The following is a 24,525-nucleotide window of genomic DNA, read 5'->3' on the forward strand; positions in this document are numbered from 1 at the left end:
CAGCATTAGCACGAAGCATCTGCTAGAAAGAACCTCCTGAAGTCCCCCAAAGAAGCTTAGTCAATAACCCCCAGTTTTCATCTGCTGTCAGTGGGGAAGACTACAAATGTCTGATCCAACCCACATGTGTATGCCAATACCTTGCACAGTTCCAGGCACCTAGTAAGCACCCATTATGTGTTGGTAAGACAAATAAATGAATGATGATGGCCTTTGAAACTTTCCTGGGGAGAGAAAAAGCTTAATTCCAGAGAAGAATAGGAGCAAAAGGTGTCCCATTTAAAGTGTACATTCCTCTAACAGTTAATTTTGAGAACAGTCCCCGTCACCACCACCACCTGGGGCCTCCTCTCACCAGGGCAAGGACCTAGTCCCTAACCCCAGCCCCTGGCCTGCTTCTGCCCTTTGTCCTCACTGGCCCAGGCTACCTGTGCAGTGTGAGCCTCCAGGCGCCACCGAGTGAACACAGCACAGGGTGGGAGCTGACAGAGAAGACAAATCCTCGCCGCCTCCCAGGCAGCCAGAGCCCAAGAGCAGCTGTGTGCTCCAGTTATGCCTTCTCCATTAGACACCACTAATTTCCATGATTACTGTTATGCCTAAATGGCATCCTAATGTAATACAATTTATATTATCTCTGCTTGGTGTCAGTTACCATTGTGTTCCATGATATTCCAAGGGATTGACTGTTCACAGACACACACTGAGACATCGCCACTGCTGCCTCGCTGCCAGCTGCATTCAGCTCCTCTCCATGCTTCATTCAACTCTCCTCATCATTCAGTTCCACAACCTAGGACCCAGGAAAGATCAGTGTGTCCAGGAACTGGACACTGTCCCCCACACCCACCACCAACTGCTTCTGCTTAGCCACCTGCTGCAAATGCTTGCTCACTCAGGCAGGGGCTCTGCTTTCTTTCAGGAACCCCCTGCTCTGGGTGAAGTACAAGCCACCTTTTGCCCTCTCTTCCCATTTTAGGCCTTTCCTCCCCCAGGTGGCCTTAATCCCTCCCTCCAGCTTCTGGTGGATTCCTACTGCTTTCCTGAGTTGCAGAGTCATTTAAGAGGCCTTGGGCCTACTCTGGGGACTTTCCACCCTGCTGCCCTGCCTCCTCTCCCTCCCNTCATCAATACCCTCCTCACCTTTTTCTTCTCATGGGATTTCTGTAATTCCTTTGCTTCCCTGCCATCTACATCTCTTGGCAGCTGGATTTTCCTTCCTCTCAGACATTCTTCCTTCCCTCACCTTTCCATGTTCGTTCCCATTCTCTGTCTCAATTCCAGCAGCTCCGCTTCTAATCTCGACTCAGGTCTCCCACTCCAACACTCTCTGAGGCCCCGTGTGTCCATAGAAGGGAACAGTCTCAGGGGAGAGACCCCCAGACAGACTGAAAGTCTGGAGTCTGATTCCCTGCCTGGGGCCTGATCATCTCCTCTGTGCTCCTTTGCTTCACCTTTCCTCTGCTAGACCTGTCAGAGGGTAGATACTGATGATAGGTAGGAAGGAATAGAGAAGAGAAAAAACAAGTAATGGCAATGAAATAAGTTTTGCCTCAGAATTCCTGAGAATACACAGTCCCAAGTGTGCAGAATTTCTCGTGGATCCCTTCTTATCACCAAGCTGTTTTAAAGTTCGTATTGCCTCTAAGAAGATTATAGTAGCAAACTTTGCTCTGGGCAGGGAAAAACTTAGGATTCAGAATTCAAGGGCACAGGCATGTGCTTACCACCTCTCCCACAGCAGTCCTGCTCTCCAGGATCAGAACTGGAAAACAGGCCCACTCGGCAGCTCACCCCTCTCTTCCTAGCCCCTAGGCAGAAAAGAGGGAACTGGGTCTCCCTCAGCAGGAATAGGGGTTTCTAAGAACCTGACTATTGACTGTCTACATAAGCTTGAGCCTAGTAAAATTCAGCCAGGACAACTTGCATGCTGTCACTAATCTCAAAATAGTACCAGCCAGATTTCATTCAAGAGCCTCAAGACAGTCACACTACTCAGTACTGACTCAAGAGGGGCAGAAAAGGCCTTAGAGACAGACAAAAGGTGAGCTCAGGATTCCAGAAGCTTCAGCCTCTTCCCTCCTCCTTCCACACACCTGTGCTTTGCCTTTCCTTCTGCTCAGTCCTACCCCCAAAATTGAACCTGTGAATACTATTTAACAGATCACCTCCAATTAATCATGACAGAAGCTAATACTTATTTAGAGCTTACTTCAACCAGCCACAGGTCTAAGTGCATTACAGGTATTATCTCGTTTAATCCTTGCCATAATCCTATGGTTATCTCATTTTATAGGTGAGAAAACTGAGGCCCGGAGAGGTTACATTATTTGCTACAGGTTACCCAGGTACTAAGTGCCAGAGGGAGGATTTGAACCCAGACACCTTATCCCCAGAGATCATGCTCTCAACTACTACGCCGCCTCCTTCAACTTGTAGTAGCTCCAGTGACGGAGGTGAATCAAGACACAGATAATTCAAAAGAAAGGAAAATCCAAAATTCTTGTGCATGCAAAATTATATGATACTTTTGCAAAAATTTTTCTTCCTAATCATGATCTGCTGAAGCTAATATCAATTTGGTCTACATTTTGTCAGCCCATCCACGTCAGCCAGTGAGTGGAGGGTCAGCAGCACTCAGGAGAACGTATTGGTTCTAGGGTACAAGCAGTTGCAGATCACAGGGGTGGCTGCTGGCCGGCACAGTGGAAGAGCTGTCGAGACCTTCCTGAGGATGGCCGGGGGAGGGGCCCATCTTCTGGAAAGGGGAAATCCACTAACTTTGGAGAGTTCAGGGATTAAGAGGAGAAGGCTTCTAGCCCTGAAAGTGCCATCCCTTCCGGATGATCAGGCCTGCATGCCTCTGAGGAGTTGGACATGGAGAGGTTTGGTTCACCACTTCGGGGAGAGCCAGAAAAGCTCTTTCCCTAACCCTGACTTCTGCCATTTGGGACCTGTCACCAAGGAAAGGAGGAGTGACAGGTATAACCTGGCTCCAGGTCAAATTAACTTTGTAAGAGAAAACAACCAATGATTTCCTTTTCCCATCTTCCTTCCTCCATTACACTCCTGAAACCCACGTTACCCATGGTTTCCAGCAAACGAGGTGGGCAAAAATGTGTGTGCGTATGTGTGTGCGTGAGTGTGTGAGAGAAAGTGAGAGAGAGAGAGAGAGAGAAATTGAGAGAGAAAGAGAATAAGAGAACACTAAGCTCTTATGCCCCAAAGAGCATAGGTAAAATGGTTCTCCCAGGCCCCACCCAGTTAAGGGGTTGACCAGGTTTCTCCCTCGTCCCTTGGACAACCTGTTGACCTAATGGGAGCTATCGGCCTTATTTCTGGGAGTGGTGTGGAATGGGTGAGAGGAAGAGGCTATTGAAAGAGTGGGAGGAGGAGGCCAACCTGGAAGCTGGATCTAAACCGTCTTCGTGGTCCACCTTGCAGGACTGTTGGGCTGTGGGACAGAGGGGTGGGAAGGCGAGTGAATGGGTCAGGGTGAAAAGCTGCCTCTTAAAGGGACTCTGTCACCGACCTCCCCAAACACACTCCCTCACTCTTGTATTCCAGATGCGTGCAAATCTCCTCAGGGCCGGGTCCACAGGAGCCCTTGGCAACAAGGGCACTGGTTGGTCCTGCAGCCGGTGGAGGCCTCTGCACGGGGTCTGCCAGGGAGCTTGCCACAGCCCAGAGAAGTCAGTCGAAAGCCTCCAGGAACACAGACTGCTAAGGGCAAGTGTGAGGCATGAGGCATTAATCTCCACAGAGCCCAGCCAACCCAATGGCAGCCAGCACTGAAGGGATGGGAGAGGGCCATGGTCAAGGAGGAGCTGACTGTGTTGTGTTTCCTTCCATCTGCACATACACACAGAAACCCAAGAGAAAGGGTGACAAGCGATGTACAGCGAGGAGGTTGACAGGGTCCCTTTAGGTCTCGGCCCCTCCCCCGGTGCTCTCCAGCAGATTAACCTGTGTGTTAACCTAGCCTGAGCCTGCTCTCTGCCTCTCTTCCTTTCCCTTTCCTCCCCTCAGAGGTGTTGCAGACCAAGGCCAACTTACCCATTTTGTTTCAGGTCGCTGGTGGAGGAAAGACTGTAACTCATCCTCCTTTCGTATGCCCCGAGCCTTCTACCTTCCTACCTCTCCTCCTGCCCCCACACCCAAATCATGTTTTGTTACCACGTCTTCTAGGCCAGGTGCTGAACATCCTGGACTCTGCTCTGGTTCCTGTTTCTCTCCTTTCTCTTTCTCGACCTCCCTCGCCTTCCCTTCTGAAATAGCTCTACCCACAACGATGGCATTCCTATCTAGAGATATTCCCCCAGTGTTTTCCGAAATCTAATTTTATATCAGACGCATATTTATAGTTCATTGGGGTCTTCGCTCTTTGCCTCCCTTCCTTCAAAATTAGCTTTCTCCATTTGCCCTGAGAATGATATCTGAGAACCTGGGAGGGAATTGGTTGTTTCCTGCTCATAGCATGTGACTTGAATGGGAGAGAGAGGTCTCTCTCCACCTCAAAGCCTCTAGTATATTCAGAAAAATATTCTGGGAAGCAAATGAGAAAGCCACGATCCCAAGCCGACCTTCACCTGACCCCATGCCCTGGCCAACCTCTGCTTCCCCAGTCTGGCTGTCCGAAGTCTCCGCGGTGGTGCTTCTGTTTTCTTTTGGCAGAAATGCCTGGGAACCGAGAGGCCCCTTTCCCTGTGACCCGACCTCCCACACTAAGAATAACAGCCCTAGGACAGCATGTCTTGCGATCTCTCTGGAAAGAGGGCATGGCTGGGAAGTGGGGAAGTTCAGGGAGCTGGATAGAGCCAGGAGGAAATGGAAGAACACAGACTCTTGGCTCTTGTGAGTAAAAAATAAAAAGGGAGAGAGAGCTGGGGAGAGAGAGCTGGGAAACTCTCAGAGGAACCCTAACGCTTTCATATGCACTCACCACTCTCGAGAATTCCATCTCCTGGAAGCCCCAACTAGTGGCTCAGAGAATAGGAAAATTCTGGTCCTGCTGAGCAAAGGTGTTCCAGCCCTGTTTTATCCCTTTGTCGACATTCCTTAAAGGACGAAAGGAGAAAATGTCCTTTTTCATTAAGACTAGTGTCTTTGGTACGAGGTCTTTTCCACACCACCCAGGGGAATATGGCTGTCCTGGGGTTTCCTAAACTGTGAGTGGATGTCCCGTGTGGTCACAGCATTTCTCTCTAGACTCCTACGCCTCTCAGAGAGGCCACTTTGTACAGAGTCCACTCACCCAGGACTCCTGGAATCCTCTAGGGAACTGGGGACAGCCTATCCCTTGGTTGACCAGTTATCCAAGTACCTCAAAAAAAGTCTTTCAAAAACTTTCATTTTTTTCCCTTTTCTAAATATGGTGGAAAACCCGAAAATCCCATGCTCACAGGGTAAAGTAGTGAAAGCAGGACACTGTCTCCCCGATCTGTGCTAGAACCTCTCCTCCATGGCTGCCCTCCCCAAGAAGCCTGTGTCCCCATCCACACACCCTATGCCCAGACTACACCTGTCAGTCTGGTTCTCAGGAAAGGCTTTGGCAACGTCATTCACTTCGGTGGCATCTGCATTTCGGTGGGTCCCTATTCCAGAATGACGATGTTGGGAAAGGAGCCTGGGGCAGGTGCTTGGGAGACGCCCTGAGAGCACTGTACAGGGCCACGTCCTGCATTACCTAGCTCCAAGACTGACCTGGACTCTGTCTCCCTTCTGTTAGTGAAGCCTTTGCCAGGACACAGCTGCCCCTGGGAATACTGGAGCATGTCCAGTGCTGGAACAAGGGTGACTCTGGTTCCGTCTGCATAGAGCCCATATTTTTATAGGTATCATTCTAATGATGTGGCCCCCTTGTTATTGCTGAGCTTTACATGAGCCACCTCTGGGCCCAGACGACCTGGCCACCCTTCTGGGCCATACCGATTGCTACTTCTTAGTTCTTAGATCAACCACAGGGCCACAGCCCATTCTCCTCTAAGGGATCATCCACCTGTGTTCCCTCCCTCCTTGCAGAAAAGCCCTTCTGAAGGAAGAGCAGTGGGGCTATAGGAGATGCTAAATGTGGACTGAAAAGAGAGTCCAGCCACAACCCTTCACTGCCTGCCCCCACGCCCACTCCTGCCCTGCTGGGAAGTAGAAAGGGCCTCTGGGCAGGAGGGTGGCGAGGCGGGATGGATCCGGAGGAAGGGGAACCATGTGGCCACTGTGGCCACAGGAGGCAGGGCAGGAGGATTGGCCGCCCCCTTCTCCCCTGGGCTCCTGGGCTCCTGGCCACGGCGAGGGTGTTTGGAACTCCAGCAGCAACACTGAGGTCCGGACGGTGATTCTGATGGTGATGTTGCTCTGTTCTTGTCTGTCTAATATTCCTTTTTAATCCCCGTCCTGCCTGCCCCTCCCTTATGTAGGGTTACTTTAGTGATCCCTGGAATGTTTTTGACTTCCTCATCGTAATTGGCAGCATAATTGACGTCATTCTCAGTGAAACTAATGTGAGTATGACTCTGCCCTCCCAGGAAACCTCCTCCTTCCTTCCTCTTCTGCCTCCTGTTTCCCTCTCTCTTTCATTCTCTCTCTCTCTTTACCTCCTTTTATTTATTTTGTTTAATTTCCTGTTTTTACTCGCCTCCAGTCATGCTTTTTATTGAACCCGCCGTCGTCCTGTGAGGGAAAAAAAGTGAGAGCTTCTCCTCCTTTTTTTCCACTTGTCCCAGCTCGGCCCTCTGTGCTGGGCCCAGGAGCTGGGAGCCGAGTGGAGGGAGCAGGCGGTGGGAGGCCGCCCGGTCCCCCTCCCAGGGTGGCCACGGCCCAGTGTAAGCTCTGAACTAACCCAGCTTTTGTCAGGCCTCTCCACCCTGCGAGAACCAGGTTGCCCAGGTCTGAGCCGCCAGAACTGTAGAGTGGTAAGAGAGTGTTTACTATACCCACGTAACCTCTTTCTTTTCTCATTTTTTTCTCTTCTCTCCTTTCTTTCATGCTTTTTTTTTTTCATTTTTCCTTTTTTTGTTTTGTTTTTCTCCTTTGTTGTTGGTTTTTTTTTCTCTTCTCTCTCTCTTTTCCTCGGCTTCTCTGCCCCATGCAGCACTATTTCTGTGATGCATGGAATACATTTGACGCCTTGATTGTTGTGGGTAGCATTGTTGATATAGCAATCACCGAGGTAAACGTAAGTACTTGGCGTCTGTACCTAACTGTCCGTGCCTGCTCTAACACTCATTGTCTTTCCCCGGTTTATTTTTTTCTTCATTTTATTTTCTCCTCCCCACCTCCTAATTTTCATTTAGTTTTTTAAATTTGTTCGTTTAAATTGGTTTAAAGGATCTTTTCTTGTTGCTTTCTTTTGGAACTTTTAAATTTTTTTTTAACTTCGTTACGAATTAGGCCTCCCTGATCCTTTTAAGTTTTGATTGCTGCATCTTTTTCTCTCTCCCTTTACAATCCGCCTGGCATGACTCACACTGTATAGGAGGATGCAGCTATGGGGATCATGGAGTGAGAAAATCAAGGAGTATTTACAACTTCTGGGTCTGAGCAGCTGCCGGGGCCAGGGCCCAAACCTCTTTTCACCCCCATCTCACCTCCAGACCACCGCCTCTCCCCCTCCTGCCTTTTCACCCACAGCATCCTAGAAAGGGAGACATGGAGTTAAGGCTCTGTCTTTGCCTGCTTTGTCAACCCAAGGCCCAGCCCATTACACTCACACTGAAAGGGCTCCACCCCATTTAATGTCAGCAGCTCTCCAAGCACCTTTGGGAGAGGAGAAGAGAACCAGTTGTGCTTGGACACCTGCTTGCACACCCCTCTTCTCTGGAGTAGCCAAAGAGCCAGGTGGCTGGGCGACCCACTGAGAGCTCTTGCAGGGGCCTTTCCTCCTTCTTGCTGGGGACAGTGGCATCTGCTTCCCGCATGGACCCACGCAGGGAACTGATTCTTCACTCACCTGGTTCTCTCCCACTCCCATCCCCCTCACGTTCTGCCCTGGCTGCCTGGCCTCAGACAGAATGCCAGCCTCTGCGCTCCGAGGCCTCCTGCCACCTTGTCCCAAGAGTTGCCTCCTCCTATACAGTTCCTACCAGTTCCTGCACACGTCTTTTTGTTACCTGGCATGTTTAAACCTCCTCTCTTTATCTATAGGCAAGCTCTCTGCAGTTAGTGTTTAACATGTGTTGTTTAATTTTTTTGTCATTATTTTTCCTTAATTAAGAGACTTGGTAATGTTTGCACAAACCTTTGACACACTGAACCATTGAATCACAGCACGGAGCAGACGCTGTACAGTTTGATCTAAGATGTTTGAAACTACCCTAGCAATCGCCACCATCTCCCCATTGTGTCTCACCCTCCCCTCTCCATGCCATAATTTGCCCCCTATCGGTTGAGCTGACATGTTATTTTACCTGCCTGATTCCCTGGCGTAAAATCCCATCTGCCTCTTCCCAGCTGATGGACTTCGGAAGGGGGCGGCCGTGCTTTCTGTACACCGCCCCCGTCAGCCCCTTGCACCCTCCCTGCTCCCCTTTAACTCCAGATTCAATTTCCCCTCTGTCTCCCAGATCTCTCTGAGTTGTCTGTCTCATGGTGTGTGTGTATGTGTGTGTCTGTGTGTGTGTGTGCGTGCGTGTGTACACTCTCCCTTGACTTCTTCTAGTAAATGGAAGGTCATCTTTTAAAAATCACTCTTCCCACTCATTCTCTGCGCCCCACTCCCCTCCCACCCTCTCCCTCAGCACTCTTGAGCACACTGACAGTTTCGCCGGCTGGAAGAGCCTTAAGTCTTATCTCAGGCGCTATTCAGGGCCATGAGTTGTACATGGATATGTAACAGCCAGAGCCTTTGTGCTTGGAGCTTGCACCATGCAGTGCTCTGAACTGAGGGAGTACTCGGGAGAGGAACAGGGAAGGGAGAGCAGCAGGGGGCCCTGCCCTCCAAGGATGTCATTTTTTCAGACAGCAGTGCAGATTCATATGAAAATCTATGTGAGGGACTTGGAGCCTGGTAGCAGGAAAATGCAGGAAGGAGACAGCGAGCTGCCTCCCTGCGTGCAGAGGGGACCCACTGCTGTCTCAGGGGGTCCTCTGGGGTTCTCACTATTGGCAAGGCCCACATCAATACTCAACCTGCCATTTTCTCCCCAACTGTTGTTGTTTTTAAAAGAAAAACAAAGACAACACAAAAGAAAAATTTGGGGGTATATAATTGGCTATGTTGGGGGCAGAGAGGGAGTGCAGGACAAGAAAGAAGCGTGAAATGATCATGCAGTACTTTCCATTTGTAAATGGTTTTCTATTTACAGTTCACCCTTGCATTTATCTCCTGTAATTCTGAACTAACCTGTGGATTTGACAGGCAAGAATTATCATCCCTAATTTGCTGATGATAAAGATGACAGTGGAGAGATTAACTGCCTTTCTATGCCACACAGCTGGAATCCCGGCCTCCGGATGTGGCCAGAGTTTGCCCTGGGCCACAGTTCCTCTATCTCTTTAATCCATGATGCCCTTAGATAAACCTATGCATGTCACAGGTCCCCCTCCGTTTACTTCCACCAGCCAGGATTTGTTCAGCCCTTACGTTCTAGAATTTATATTCACAATAACCATAGGTTGTTTTTTTTTTCCTAAACAAAAAAATTATTTATCAGCCCACCCTTGTAGTTCTGATGCACCTCTGACTCCTCCCAGACCGCCTTTACCCCACATGGAAGTGCTCCTCATTCCTCTAGACTGAGGAGTTTGTGAAAAGTTTTGCTGAAGAGTGGTCTAGGGATTAAATGGGGACAATGTGTGCGATAGAGAGCAAGGGGAAGTGTCCGGAGACCCAACGCATATTTCTGGATCAAGTTCTTCCCTTCCCATACAATTAATGGCTTCTGAACAAAAGGAATAAATGTAACATCACCCAAGGCAGGAAGATAGTGTGGGAAAGGAAGAGAGGGCTGGACGTGAAGTCAAAGCTGGCAAATCGTTGAGTGTTGCTTCTTCTTTCTGTAGAAGACTTAGTCCCTTCATCCGTCAAGGAATATGATGATATTTATGGCACTATGTTTTGAAGCTCAAATAAGAGCATCTATTTTAAAATCTATGAAAACTGTAAAGCACTATTGAATGGGAGAAACTGTGGCACCCAAGCAAATGACATTTTTTCCCAAAACCCTGCTGGAATAGCTGGGAGGGCCTAGTCTCTAGCCAGTTATATTTAATTATAACTTACCTCCCACAGACAGAGCCCTCATTTCCCAGACACGATTAGGCTCGTACAGATGGTTGACAGGTATGGCCAGATCAAAGCAAGCACAGCTTATTGACCACTGCCCGTGACTCAAGCCTAGATAGGGCTGTTCCACAAGCACGGTTTTGGCATAACCCTGCACTCAGGTAGCAAACAATACTGTAGATGACAAATTATATGAGCAGTAATGCTTAGTCTCAGAGGTGGGTCTCTCTGCCCATATGGTTCTGCCCTCAAGCCACTGGCAGCTTACAGGCCTGGACACTCCTTGGTGCATGGAAGTTCACAACTCCAGGATGTTTTCCCTGGGTGCCTCCCTTTATTTCACTCCCCAGACTTTTCTAGTCTTACTGTCATCACAAGACATCCATTCCCGGACATATGTTCAATTTGGCAGGAAGCCATACTTGTAGCCTCAGAGGAATCCATGAGGGCTTTTCACCTGCGATTCATCATCTATGACTCTTTTAACCCTATAAAAATCAACTCTCATTTCCTCACCTAACTGACGTATTCATCCTAACTGCCCTCTGAATATTCCTCACATTTAAACACCTTTCCTTTCCTCCTTGCCTTTACTAGGCTTTGGTGCCCCCCTCCCCCACCCCCCACCCCCGCCCCTGCCGCTCAGGAATGGATTTCCCACAAATCCCAGGAACCATCATTCATTCCACCATATTTATCGTCTCACCTTCTGTGTGTCAGGTACGATTTTAGGCACCTAAAATCCCTAGGCCACTCTTTAGTGAACAAAACAAAAGCCCCCTCCTAATGAGCTGGGGTCTGGGGAGTAATCAATGAGCAATGCAATAAGTACAGAAAATAAGGAAATTGGACTATCTGTTAAAAGATGGCAAGAGCTTCAGAAAAGGAATAGTGTTGAGGAACGGGGGTCAGAAGTGCTAGGGAGCGGTGAAGGCAGGGGCTGTTTTAAATAAGACAGAAGTGAGGGGTTACCCATTCAGATACCTGGGAGAAGAGCTTTTGTGGCCAGAGAAGCAGAATGGTCAGGAGAAGGAGGAGAGGGGAGGGGATCAGGGAAGGGGACCAGAATTTGGCTTTCCTGCTGAGCGAGAAGTGGAGACACTGGTGCCTTTGAGAAGAGGTGTCCCATAATCTGATTTACATTTCCAAAGGATGACTTTGCTGTCAGGGTAGAAACCAGAACACCACGTAGAAGGTGGATGTGGTAACCAGGGTGAGAGGGGATGGTAGCATGCACCAAAGCAGCAGCAATAGAAGTGGTGAAAATGGTCAGATTCTCGGTCTGTTTTGAAAATAGAACTAACAGTATCTCCTGACAGACTGGATGTGGGAGTGGGAAAAAGAAGCATCCAGGATGGCTGTGAGGTTTGGGCTAGGCAGTGGGAGGACAGAGCTGGTATCGACTGGAAAAGACAGGAGGTGGAGCATGTTTGCATGAGGAGGACAGGAGCTCAGTTGGGACGTGTTTATTTCGCTTCCCAGTGGAGGTGACAGGTAAATAGTTGGACACTCAGTCTGAGGTCAGAGCATGGAGTCATAAGCATATAGTCAGTATTCAAAGCCAGGACAGTGGTGAAGAGCTCCATGGGAGGTAAGAAAGACGGGAGAAGAATGAGGACTGAGCCCCAGCCTCCGGCTCGGAGAGAGCAGGACCCTTTGTGTTCAGAGCCGGTCTGTGGTTCGATTTCTCTTTACTCTGTTAGATGCCTCTGAACCACAGCTGATGTAACTAGAGGGCCATCGTAAGTCTCCGCCTTGTGCAACTATGCTGGCTTCTGCATCCGTGTCCAGGGCGCAGGCCACTGCCCTTCTCCTCCCTAGTGCATTACCTTGTTCTCCGTCAGAGGCTTCCCTTCCCGTGTCCCCTGGGAGAGCAGAGTGCAGTATCTCATCCTTCTAAGGAAGCTCTCTGGTCTTCTTCTCTTTCTAGGGTATGGAATTACATTTTTCAGAGGGAAAACGCAGAGACATAATCCCTGTGGTTGTTAATGGAAGTTCCCGGAGCATCAGAAACTGCTCCCAAACATTCCACATTGGAATCAGTCTAGGCGCCTGGCCAGCAGCTTTTCCCAACACTCTTCTCTTTCATTCTGTATTGTAAAGTCTGTTGCACAATAGAGAGTGCTGAGAGGCCTGGATTCTTGCATTATGGGTACAGAGAAATATTCCCAAATTGCAAATTAAGAAACCTGTGTTCTGTTTCCAGCTCTGGCACAATGAAGCCATGTGAGTTAGAACTATTAACCCATTCTCTGGGCCTCAACTTCCTTGAATGCAAATGGAGCATTCAAGGTTGAGATAGTCTCGGAGGGCACTTGTGACGCTAGCATTCCATGAACCTAGATGGAGAATTTTCTGAGAATTTGAGGCAAATTTTCATTTCTTTTTCACCGCCTTGCCAGGTTTCAGATCTAAGGTGGAGTTCCTTTCATGAAGCTTCCAAGGCCATGTAGGAATCTGCTAACTTGGCTTTGAAGTGGCTCGTGTAGAAACTCTCCAGAGAGAAGGCACTGGAGGGACCTTCAGGGAGAGGAGCAGGACAGAGACTGGGTGAGGCCTGGGAGCCTCTGGGGAAGGTTCAGAGGGAGGAACAGCTAGAGGGTTTACTTAGGTGCCAAAGCGCTAGTCCACAGGAGTGACCAGAGCAGGAAAATAAGGTAACAATGGTACTGGCTGTGATCTTAGCTGATTAGATCAAGGTAGGGGAGGGGAGGAGGATTAGGCGGAGGGGGAAGAGGAAGACGATGGCTGCTCTTCCACTAAGGACATCATACACATGGTCAGACTAATTCTTCAAAGTGCACGTGGTCCATAAGAGGGGACCGACGCTTACCCATGATAAACAGTTTGCCCAAGGTCATACAGCTAATAGGAGGCAAGACTGGGATTCAGATCCATTTCTGTAGGAGAACTGACTCTTGCATTTTCACAGAGCCCATTGGCTAAATCCGTGGGCCAGGCTGGCCTGGGCATGGCATTACCGAAGGGCCCCTGCCAGTCACAGGTCCTCATTTGTTGCACTCTCAGCAATGTGACCTGGGGCAGAGATGCTTAACCTAACTTCTCTGTGTCTGCTGACACTGCCAATGCCCAGACCAAGGGAGCCCAGGCCACCCTGGGAATGCTCAGACTGAAAGCACGTCTCAGGTTCACGCACCCGATTAATGCGGCTCAGGAGAAAGGGGCAAAGCAAGTGCAAAGCCAGCCAGCCCCGCTTACCCTTGCCCCCCTGACATCTGCAACTTGAGAAGAAAATGGGAGGAGGTAGGAACAAGACAAGGGATGAGGCTCAGCTTCAGGGAGTATGCAGGAGTGTGCATGTCGGGGCCTCCAGGTGCTGGCCCCCAATCCTCCTTACCCCAACTCCTGAAGCCAGTGGTACCTTTCCACCACAGATCCACAGGCACAACTTCTAAATACTTGCCATCTCACTGGCTCCCCATAAAAATAATAAAGCAAGTTTGGCTCCTGCTCTGGCTTCAGGGCCTGGAATGATGGGGAAAGGCAGTCAACCTGAGTCACAGAGAATGTTTGCTACACATCCACCTCCTCTGAGTTGAGTCAGAGAGCTCAGCCTGCACGTTCCAACTCTCTCTCCATCCTTCAACTCACTATGCCTATGTGGACCCTCGGCCTGGCTCTCTAGATCTGCCTTTTCCTGCCCAGGCCATAGCAGAAAAGGGACCAGAGCAGCACAAGAAAGGGAAGGCTGAGTGTCCCCACCCCCAATTGCTGCAATGAGGGGTAAAGGCAGAAAAGTGCAGACAGAAAGTGGATTCATCCAGCAATGTTAGAGTGGGTGCAACTTTGGGTACCATTTAGCCCAAACCCATCTCCATTGATTCCAGAGGGCCCGTCTCCTTCTAGCTAGAATTTTTCCTTGGAGAAACAGATGCAAGCCAGGGGGTTTTCAACACAGTGGGCGTGTGGGGGAAGTGATCCTCTTTCCGCTCTCCATCTTGTCTGGTCTTTGTGCTTACCTTCATTTGTTCCCTGCTCTTTTCTGTCCAATGTTTTTGCCTTCCTCATAATTCCCCCATCTTCCTCTTCTTACCACTCCTCCTCCACAGATCCATTTCCATCTCTCCATTCACACCAGCCCAAAATGGAGAGTCTGCTTAAGAATTACTTTCAATTACCTATCTTTCCTTCATTTGCCCTTATATCTAAAGGCTATTGACATCTATCTTCAATTTCTGTATATTCCAGGTGACTTGTGCTTATTTAAACTTTGCATCTCCCTTAGCAAGGAAGCCTTTTATTTCGTTCAACTTTAGAATGTTACAGTTTAAAATATTTTACTTTGGCCTTCTGAAAATCCCCTTCTCTGCTGCCATCTCTGGTGGCTCTAAGATTCATCATCTCCCGACTCTTCCATATCTATAGGCCACACTGGTCCCTGGGATGTTCATTTCTCCTGGGTGAAAGAGGACATGAAAGGATAATGAGGACCCCTACACACACCTCTTAACTGACATGTGCTGGCTCCTGGCCGTGAAGGCAGTGTCAAATGTCTCTAGAAGCTCCTGGTGCCTGCCATTCTGTTCTCTCCTGTATGTATCAGCCTGATAATTGTCCTCCCACCCTAGATTAACTGGAGCCCCATCAACAAAGCCCTCAGCCCTCAGCCCTCAGCCTCAGACCATACCATGACCCCCTCACAACTGAACTAGCCATCCTGTCTTGCAGATCAAATTGGGATGAAAGTAAAGACAGTGAAAGCAGAAAAGCAGAGCATAGGGTGGGGGTGGGGGTTTGTGGGGAGGAATGCCAGCTGGACCCAGACCTTCAAGTGGTTGGGAATGGAATTTATATCACGTCTACTTCCTGAGTTCTAGACAAGAGGTTAAAAAGAGAAAAGGCAAGGGTTCTGTAGTAGAGTAGCCAGTAAAAGACTCACATACTCCCATGGCATGGCTTTTGACTCATATTCCAGAGGAATGAGGAATTCAGTGCCCTGATGTAGCCACCACCTTGGTGGCAGCTATTGGGGTCGGGCATCCCATTTCCGCAGGTCCGTTCAAGACTCAGCCAAGAGCCAGCCTCCCCTGGAGGGAGTCCGAAAGAGCCTGCACCTTCAAAGTCAGCATGTCCAGGAGGGGACAGCAGTGGCTTATAATCTCTTCAAGATGCTCTCTAACCAATTGATCTCAAGAGAATATTCTGGAAGACAAATTGGTCGGATATTCCAGCCTAGATATCTACTACCTGACTCCTAAATGCCTAGTAATCCTCGCCTTTTGGCCATGCTTTAGAAAAAAAAAAAAAAAAAAAGGGAAAAGTTTCTTTTTTATATGGTTAGGAGCTATTTTCAACACATTTTTAGTCCTCCAGAGAGACAATGTAATGTTAACAGTTGGGAAACACTTTCCACTGACTGTCACATCCACCCTCTTAGGAAGTCCGTCCCTCTAGGAGAACCCCCACGCCAGCCTCTGGTCCTCCCTGAGTCCCCCTGAGCATCCTCCATGTGGCCTAAAGATAGTGCCCAGTAAACAGGAACAGCAAGTACATCCCAGAAACAAAGACTCATCCACTAAGGTAACACTTCAATTTGATCCTGAACTTCATTCAGAAGGATAGGTTTCCAGAGAATCTCTCTTATTAGCTGCCCAGTGCCACTCCTATCACCGTTGCCAGTTATACCGAAACAAGGTAATCTACATAAGTATATGAAAGTAGGTTAATGGGCTTTTCCTTCTATTTGCCCTTAGCCTGTTAGCTGGAACCACTAAACAGTAGGACTCTTTCTGAAACTGTTCCACCTCTGCCCCACATATAGAGTAATCACCTTGTTTCATTTATACCAATTGCATGAACAGATTAAGTTAATTGCCCCAATATCTTTAACCTCTTGAAAATTACCAGATCATTAGAAAACAAAGATGAAAGAATTGGCTACTCAAAAATTTACTCCACGCCTACGATTAGTACTATATTAAAGCTCAGCCAAGGATTTTCGGGAAAGGTGAGCAGTTCTGTGGGCCCCCGTGGAAGGGGGACGTAGGCAGGGTCTCCAGGGCATAAGTCTTCAGGGAGTCTTATCACCCCTCTTCCCCAGGAAGACCTCAGACATAGAAACCATAAGCTGACTCAGTGGAACTGGAAGCAAATCTGGGAAAGGGTCAGAGATGGGTGGCACAAGTACTCCAGCTAATTCTGAATTTAGCTCAAAAAGTAAAACTGATGCCAGGTAATTTTTCAAGACATTGTGCTAGGGAGTCACAGAGAGTGGCAAACAACACAAACACATCTCTGGACTAAAAGGGCAGGTGCCCGAGCCCAGCTGGTGTGGTCTCCCCTTCTAGTTCACCAGGGAGTTCCACTTGCAGCAAGGCAAGGGGACCAAAGATAAGAACCATTACACCAGGTCATCTAGGAATGTCCTTCAGGAGCTGGCAGTGTGTCAGCGGACTGAGTTCTTGAGAGCAAGGCTGTGTGTTAGGCTTCTTTCTATGAGTCCCACTTAGAAATCACTCTGTGATTGCTTTCTGATTTCATTATTTTTGAGGCCATGGGTTTTATAAACATAGTTCCTCACATTAGAACAGGTTTGTGTGAGAGGATGACAGGAAACACTTCTCCAGCAAGTCGAAAGCTCCCTCTCAAAAGCATGACTTAAAGCCCGAGAAAAAATTAATCTGTGAGTCTCTTGATTCTCCCAAAGTGCAAGTCTCTGGAACACTGTCATTACCCGGGCTGGGGACCCCTCGCAGGGATCCCAGAGCCCCCATTATCCCACTCACTGCTGCCCTCACAGCTCCTCCCAACTGCTGCTTGTCTCCTGTTATAGAGACATATCATGAGGATTCTTAAATTAATACATATTATTAAATAATAAGATATGACCAAGGTGATTAGAACAGACCTAAAGCTAAATCTCAAACTAAAATATGATTTATATAGATGAGATATTAAAAGAGCTATTAAAGGCTTAAAATCAACAAAAGACAGTTAAGACTTTTAAAAATCCAAATGAAGGATTCTGAATATTTAAGAAATAAAATAAAACAAATAGTTTAAATTTTTAAATGGCTGGGAGTTGTTCAGCTGGACCAGGTAACCCATGTGAGTTCCTTAAGTTGTCTCCATTCTGGTCCTATTCAGGATGGAATTGACCTTGAACCATTCACTAGGGCTCTTAGCAGTAATAGGCTGCTTTGTTAGTTTTTGGGGTGAATCCAAGAGGGAATCGGTGGCCTGAGCCTGCTAGAAACTCTGCCTAACGCTCCGGCATAGTGTGTGGTGTAGACTGACGTCTGTCTGACCTTCACATTTCCTCCCTCACTGATGTCCTAGAAACACAGAACTCCTTATCCATTAACAGGAGCACAAGCATTTGACCATCTCCCGTGTGTGAGTGTGTGTGTGTGTGAGTGTCTGTGTCTGTGTGTGTTTCTATGTTTTATCACAGCCTGCGAGCCAAAAATCTAGTGAGCCTATACCCTCCAGGCATGTGGATTGGCCTGGCAGCTAGTATTCCTCAAGGAGCAGAAACTCAGATCTAGACTGTGTTCTGTAAATGACTGGAGAGGTGTCCCTTTTTTCTCTTCCTTTGCCTCACCCTATATGTCCATCATTTCAAAAAAAAAAAAAAAAAAAAGGACATCCTACCCACTTGCTATGGGAAAAAAAGGAATTAGCTGAGAAATCTGTTGCCAAAAGAGTATTTTCAGTCTGCAAGCAAATGTCTAGTTGTGCACATTTCCATCCTTCAAAAATTTCATTACCTGTTTCTTTGTTTGTACCTTAAACACAGAAACACAAGAGCAACCACCTGAAAGTGGAGGGTAAAAGCAAAGCCATGACCTTCTAGAAAGAGTTAACAGCTCAGCTGGTCAGGGGCAGCCAGGAGCTGAGCTCTTGTGCTGGGGCCCAAAGAGTTGGGGCTCAAGGAACTGGTGCGTACCCACCTGCAGCCAGCTTCCGCAGCTCCCACCCCCAAATAAACTCAGCAGTCAGACCCTTGAGAACGGCTTCTTGGGTGTTAACATCCATATCTTAAATTGTGTGCAGGGTTCTCAAATGTAGAAAACAATTTCACACTCATTATTTCATGCATGGCCAAGGTTCTCCACACCTGTAGACTGGTACTAAGCAGGACCCTCTCTCACCTGAGCCTCAGCTTGAGGACTAACCCCTGCTATGCAAGAGGTTAAGGCCACCTCTTTAGATGCTCCTCAGTGAGAACTAAAACCCAGTCTTCCCCTGAACCTGAGGGGCCATTGCCTGGGAGCCCCTTCAGCTGCCTGGGGCAAAGCTAGAGTGCATAAAGTACAAGCCCTTGGAGATTATCCTAGGATGTGTGGCTGATCTTAAAAACAAAACAAAACCTCCATCCACAAAGTCCAGAAGACCTCATTGATAATGGGTGTGAATTATTTAATTTGCGGCCAGAGTTGGGTCCTTGGTAGATGTGTGAGACACGGCTGTGCAGAGCCCACACTCATGGTGCAGAACCTGCCGGGCCTACGCTTTGTATTTCTTTCACCTGTTTCCTTTTGCCCTCTCCTGCCACTGGGTTGCTCCTGTGTTAGCCAAGACCTAGAATACCGAAGGCATCTTCGTTGGAGACTCATTACAGCTTAATCTCTGTCTGCCTTTCTTTAAAGCCAGCTGAACACACCCAATGCTCTCCCTTTATGGTAAGACCGACCCTCCAGACCACGCTCTCAGCTTCTGTGACCTCCTCTGACGTCCCCCACTCTTACCTACCCAGCCCCCAGAGCCTCCCGGAGCCCAGCCGGCTCCCATTGCATGTAGCCACTGTGTCTGTCAAGTGCTTTGCCTGCCTGGTCTTGTGTGAGCTGTGACGTGCTGTCTGTGTAACGGTGTTCTTTTCCCTCCCTGAGCTTTCCTCTGGGTGATAATTCACTGTGATCTTGACTATCTAATGAGCCACTGGGAGAGAACTGGATCCAAGGGCCATTTCCTGTTAAACATCCTGAAGACTCCACTGGCTAAAGTCTCTAACCTTAACCTGATGTGGGGAATTTGCACAAGGCACCCGTGAGAGCCATGGTCAGGCCTCCTGGGAAGAGCAGGGAGAGAGATGACCTAGCTAGGAGGCAGAAAGGTAGATGATGACTTCCTTCTAATCGTCAAGTGTCTGTAAGGACTAGCCTCCCTTGCGCTCTGAGTTCAAGGTCACAGTGAAAGGTATAAGCTGGGATCTGTTACTGAGAGTGTGGTTGAATTTCCAGTCACTTCAACAATGTTACCAGTGAATTTTTCTAAATTCCCGAAGTTCATTAAAATTTGACTATACCCACTTTTCTGCAGCAGGCTACAAGCAGAAAAACAAACTCTGTTGTTTGATTGGACCACTCCTCATGTAGGAGTCTCTTGACTCGCTTTGGCTTAAGTGATAGAGATGCCACTCAGTGTGACCTTGAAGTCTCCTTGGAACAGCCTTCTCCAAAGGGCTGCCATCACACGTTTAGTGAGTGGGTGGATTCCCTGAGCCCCCAGACTCGGCAGATGAGGCAAGACTGGGAGGGGGGGTAGTGTCGCCTGATGTAGCTGTCTCAGGCTTATTGGAAGGCCACAGAAGGAAGGGCTGGACCTGGGTATTCCCCCGCCCCTCCCTTCGCAGGAATGAACACTAGGATCTGCTTCTTCATTGCACTGTCATTTAGTTTATTAGAGGAAGTTGTCATGTCCAAACGCAAACGTGTTTATTCTCCTTCCGGAGCACTAGGACACTGCAGCAACTGGGGAGGGTTCCGAACCCAGAAGGGAATTCAAACTGCAAGCTTGATTTTTATTCTTTAATTTATCAGATCCAGACGCCCCTGTGGCACCAAATTCTCAAACTCTTGACACTCACAGCTGAAGTTCCCTGCTTAAGAGCTTGTTTTTCCTTCTTTTTTCTCTCTTCCCAAACATGCTGGAACTGACAGCTGAGTTATAAAACCCTGCACCTCCTCTGCATACTCCTCTGGGGGAACACAACCTCCTTTTAAACAGAGTCCAGTAGACACACAGGTGATAGAAATGCAGAGATGAAGTGCATCAAAGACTTCAAAAACACAGGCAGGATAGGGCCCAAGGTGGGGCCAGGACTGCCGCCTGCTGTTCCTCACCCAGCTCCTGCAGCACCCGGAGCTTGCCCAGCGCCCACAAGTCTGTCCTGCCTGAGGGCAACAGGAGCCCTGTGAGGATCGGAGACAGCCCTGGTTTGGATATAGAAGAAATACTGTGATTCTTCTCCTGTCTGGAGAGTCTGAGAACTAGAGAGACCCTTCCTGCTGGTTTCTGTGCAGCCCTCCCAGGGTGGAGCAGGATGAGCTGACATGTAAAAGCTGCCTCTGAATTCTCCTGCCTCCCTCGTGGGTCTCCCATTCTGAATTCGAGTGAGATGAGTGGCCTCTGGAGCCACCAGCCACATGAGCGGCAGTCAGCAGGATTAGGATGAAGGGCCTATGGGAGCCTTCCAGGGCTTTCATGCTAGTGAGAGTTTTGGAGTGCAGACAAGGCATGGATAGTGTCAAGGAGTCTCTGACCTGAAAATGATTAAAAACAAAGCAGGAGAAGTGAACTGAGAAGTGGAGAGGGCTAACATAGGATCCAGCGAGGACCAGAGATGGCTCCTCCCGAGGAAGGCAGCAACAGGAGCAGTAACAGGAAGCCCCAGGCCCATTCTCTCCCAGTGCGGTGCTGACAGGGCTGGGTGAGCTGCACTAGCTCTGGGGAGCAGGCTGATGTGGGAAGGCGGGGGGTCAGGAGGGTTCGGCCCATGTTCTTCTCAGGTCTGGAGGCAAAGGGTGACAAGGCAGCCTGTCCTGCCCCCTGAGCCCTGGCCAGGCATGTGCCCAAGCCCCAGGGCCTCCAGGTCCAACAAGGGAAGGTGAGCTTTCAGCCAGCAGGCCCCCAGCAGCCCGGCACCATATTCCCACCTCAGCTTGCCATGGCCTCAATTCCATCTTTTTCCCCATGCCCTTGCCCTCCAGGACTCCCCTGAGGCAATGCTCTACCCTGAGCAGGACTCCTTGGTCCCCTCACTCCAACTAAGTTCCTTCCCTGCCTGTGCCCCACCCCTCCACGGTCTCATGCAGCCTGGTGAGGGGGTGCCTCTTAGAGGCCCCAGGGCAGAAGGGAAGAGAAGAGGAACAGCTTCACAAGAGCTCCAAGCCAGACACTCATCCAGCACTAAGCAAAACTCAGTTCACTCCTCCCCATAGCCATGTGAGGCAGGGGTTGGGGTAAATAGGAGGCGACACAGCAAAAGTGCTGGAGTCCTGAGCAGCCAGTGCACAAGATCCTTCAGTGGGCAGCCCATGCTACCCACCAGGACACCTGATGCACTCGTCCCAACGGCTGGGATGGGGGCCATGACCACCCAGCCACCTCAAAAAGAGCCAGATCCCACTGGGGATGCAGTACCCTCAGCCGGGCCAGGCAGGAGGGACGTCAGGGCTGCCTTCTCAGCATGCAGCTGAGGCAGGGCATGCCCTTGGATGCTGGATCCCAGCCCAGAAGATTTCAGGGCATACGGAAGTTCCTCCTGGAATCTTCTGCTGCTCCACCCAGGAGCTTAAGAACTAGGGAAGAGAGCAAGAGGAGAACATAGGAAAAGGGACCTGGACTCAGGGGCCTGGGCACAGCCTGGCTTTGCAGAGACCTCGTGGCTGAGTTATCTACTTGGAAAAGGTGGGCAGCTGGCCTGCCATCTGTGGCGAAGGGAGAGAATCTAGTGCAGCCAACCCCACCCTGAGCTGGCTCCACCCCAGCCAAGGGCCACATTGCTCCGAGCAGGGCCCACCCCGCTCTGTTGCTGTGTTAACTACCACCTCCTATTGCCAATGGATTCCAGAATGCAGAGGAGAACTCCCGCATCTCCATCACTTTCTTCCGCCTCTTCCGTGTCATGCGCCTGGTCAAGCTGCTGAGCCGCGGGGAGGGCATCCGGACCTTGCTGTGGACCTTCATCAAGTCCTTCCAGGTAGCCACCTCTACCCTAAACAGCTGGAAAGAGAAGAACCTCCTCATCTCCTGGGTGGCAGGGCTGCACGGGGACTCCACCCCAGCTTCCACTAAGACTCCCAGAACGGGAGGTGACACAGTAAAGGAATAAGCAGCATCTAGGAGTCAAGACAGGGCTCACTCTGCTGCTCGCTACTGAGTGATAGCAACCTCCCTTCTGCTCCTTGCTTTTCCTCATGTCTGAAATGAGTCGGTTGGATTCAATACGTGGTTGTCAAAAGCATGTTTCTGGAGCCCACGATTTCTCCAAAGTCAGGGAAGGTTGAGAGCTAAACAGGAGGCTGAATCGTTCTGCTTTCTTCTCTCATTATGTAGTTTTCCACAAGAATTGATTGCTCTAAGGGGTTTTGTGGTGGAATAAATTTGAAAAACATGACCCCCATGGCCCCTCCTAGTTCGGCATTTTTAGAATCTGGCTGTCAACTTCCTCTCAATAAGCATTGCAGTAGTATCTGCTGTCTGTACCTACTTGTGGACTTGGCCAAACTCTCCAGGACCCTGGCTGTCACTCCACTGGAGGAGAGACAATGGGCACAGGGTTGCCCAGCTACAAGATTCATTCTCTTTTCTGTAAAAGCAGAATAATGATGGCTTCTGGCCATCTCTGAGGACTGTTACATAAGTTTGAAGTTAAAGGGAAGCAAAGCTCTGTCAGGTCACTTGAATTCCTTGAAGATGAGTTCAGTAGGGACGCCAGCACGTGCTTCCAGGTTTCTGGTCCTGACACTGAATGCAGCTCCTCCTGCCCATGGAGGCACTGCTCTCAGGCTTCCCAAGACAAGGAGACACGCCAGCGCTGAAGAATTCCTTCCGTGCCCCCTGCCCTGGCGAGTCCGGGCCCAGGGACCCAGCACCGAGTGGGTCCCTGATCTAGCTATGCTGGAACGAAGTTTACAGAGGTAGGGGGCTCGCTTTGGAGCCCCGCCCCGCCCAAAGGCGTGCACAGCCCTGCAGACAGCCTCCTGCCCTGGGACCTTATCCGAGGGGGCCGTGAGTGGACCAGCAAAGGAAAGCTTCAGCCTGGCAGCACTCATAGCCCGTCCTCTTCCCCTCAGACCCATGCTGACGCCCCACTTCACGATGAGCCTTGGCGCCCTACCTGTCACCCCTCCCCCACCCCTACCCCCAGCCCTGTTCAGTCCCTGGGAGTCTGAGGAGTCTGGTGGAAACAGGACTAGGCTGACCCTGTCCACAGATGCACCTCGGAGTCCCACAGATATGAATGACCACATACCCAACATACTCAGCCACCCATCTCGCCCCCCAGCATTTCCTGGCCTAGGAAAAGGCAGCAGACCCGGTGACTGTGAGGAGCTGCACTTGAATGCAGAGCGGGAGCGCGCACGAGACAGGCATCATGTGGTCTCGCAGCGCCACCTAGTGGTGGGCAGGAGCCTGGCAAGGCATTTCCTAGGCGCGCACGTGCAGCTCTCCTGACTCCATCACGCGCGCTGAGCCCCTGAGGCCTCTCCCCAGAAGCCGCCCGGACGCTGGAAAATTAAGTTGTCCGAGCTGCTTGGCAGATGACACCTTGAGTGAATAAAATGTGTGGGACCCACCTATGTGCAAGGCAATGCACAAGGCGTTTTATAAGCCTTAAATCATTTAAACTCCGCAAAATCCCTGAGAGATCATTGTTACTCTTCTCATTTTTCAGATGAGGAAACTGAGGCTCAGAGAGGTTAAGTAATCTGCTCGAGCTCCCACAGCTGGAAAGTGGCAGAAAAAGGATTTGAGCCCATGATCTTTCTTTTATTAAGTTTTCCTTAGTAACTGTTTTTATTACAACTAGTGGAACAACATAAAGCTGTGGAAAGGAGGGGTATGACCTACCTCCACCTTTGCCCCCCAGGAAGCCATGGTGTATGTCCTCCATGACTTTCTCTTTGCTGTACAAAGATATATGTCTAGTCAGAGGACATTTTGCTCATCTTTTATTGCTTTTACTAAGTGATATCACCCTGTTTCCCTTACTCTGCCACCTGTTTTTCTCAGTACACCGCACTGCTTCTCAGGTGATTAAAACCAGGCCAGATGAGGAGTCAGTGCCTTCTCCCAGGTGCCCAGAACTTCTGTGGGGTTCTTAGAAATGCCCCCAAGCCAGACAGCAGCTTAACGACTACAGATGTAGTGCTCTGGGAAGGCGTCCAGCCAGCTGTCCCCACTGGCCTCACAGTCTCTTGTGCTTCCTTCCAGGCCCTGCCCTACGTGGCCCTTCTGATAGTGATGCTCTTCTTCATTTACGCAGTGATCGGGATGCAGGTAGGATGTTTGGCTCCTCTGCCTCCTACTTTCTCTTCCCTGTTCCCAGCCCCACACTC

The 24,525-nt window shown here is 49.6% G+C and overlaps 1 protein-coding gene across 3 annotated transcripts in view; it reads left to right on the forward strand.

The window, feature by feature from the left end:
• Window positions 1-24,525, forward strand: part of CACNA1C (calcium voltage-gated channel subunit alpha1 C) — a 611,706-nt gene that overhangs the window by 544,310 nt on the left and 42,871 nt on the right. For 2 of the 3 annotated variants that reach the window (XM_039869218.1, XM_039869219.1), the window contains 4 exons: window positions 7,088-7,171; window positions 18,832-18,864; window positions 22,035-22,163; window positions 24,401-24,466. In XM_039869218.1, the coding sequence (XP_039725152.1) occupies window positions 7,088-7,171; window positions 18,832-18,864; window positions 22,035-22,163; window positions 24,401-24,466 (312 nt within the window). Of the gene's footprint in view, window positions 1-6,413; window positions 6,498-7,087; window positions 7,172-18,831; window positions 18,865-22,034; window positions 22,164-24,400; window positions 24,467-24,525 lie in introns of all 3 variants that reach the window. The other variant, XM_039869216.1, reaches the window with a different exon arrangement.

This window comes from Pteropus medius, unplaced genomic scaffold, assembly GCF_902729225.1.
Source record: "Pteropus medius unplaced genomic scaffold, Ma_sr-lr_union100, whole genome shotgun sequence".
Lineage (NCBI taxonomy): Eukaryota > Metazoa > Chordata > Mammalia > Chiroptera > Pteropodidae > Pteropus > Pteropus medius.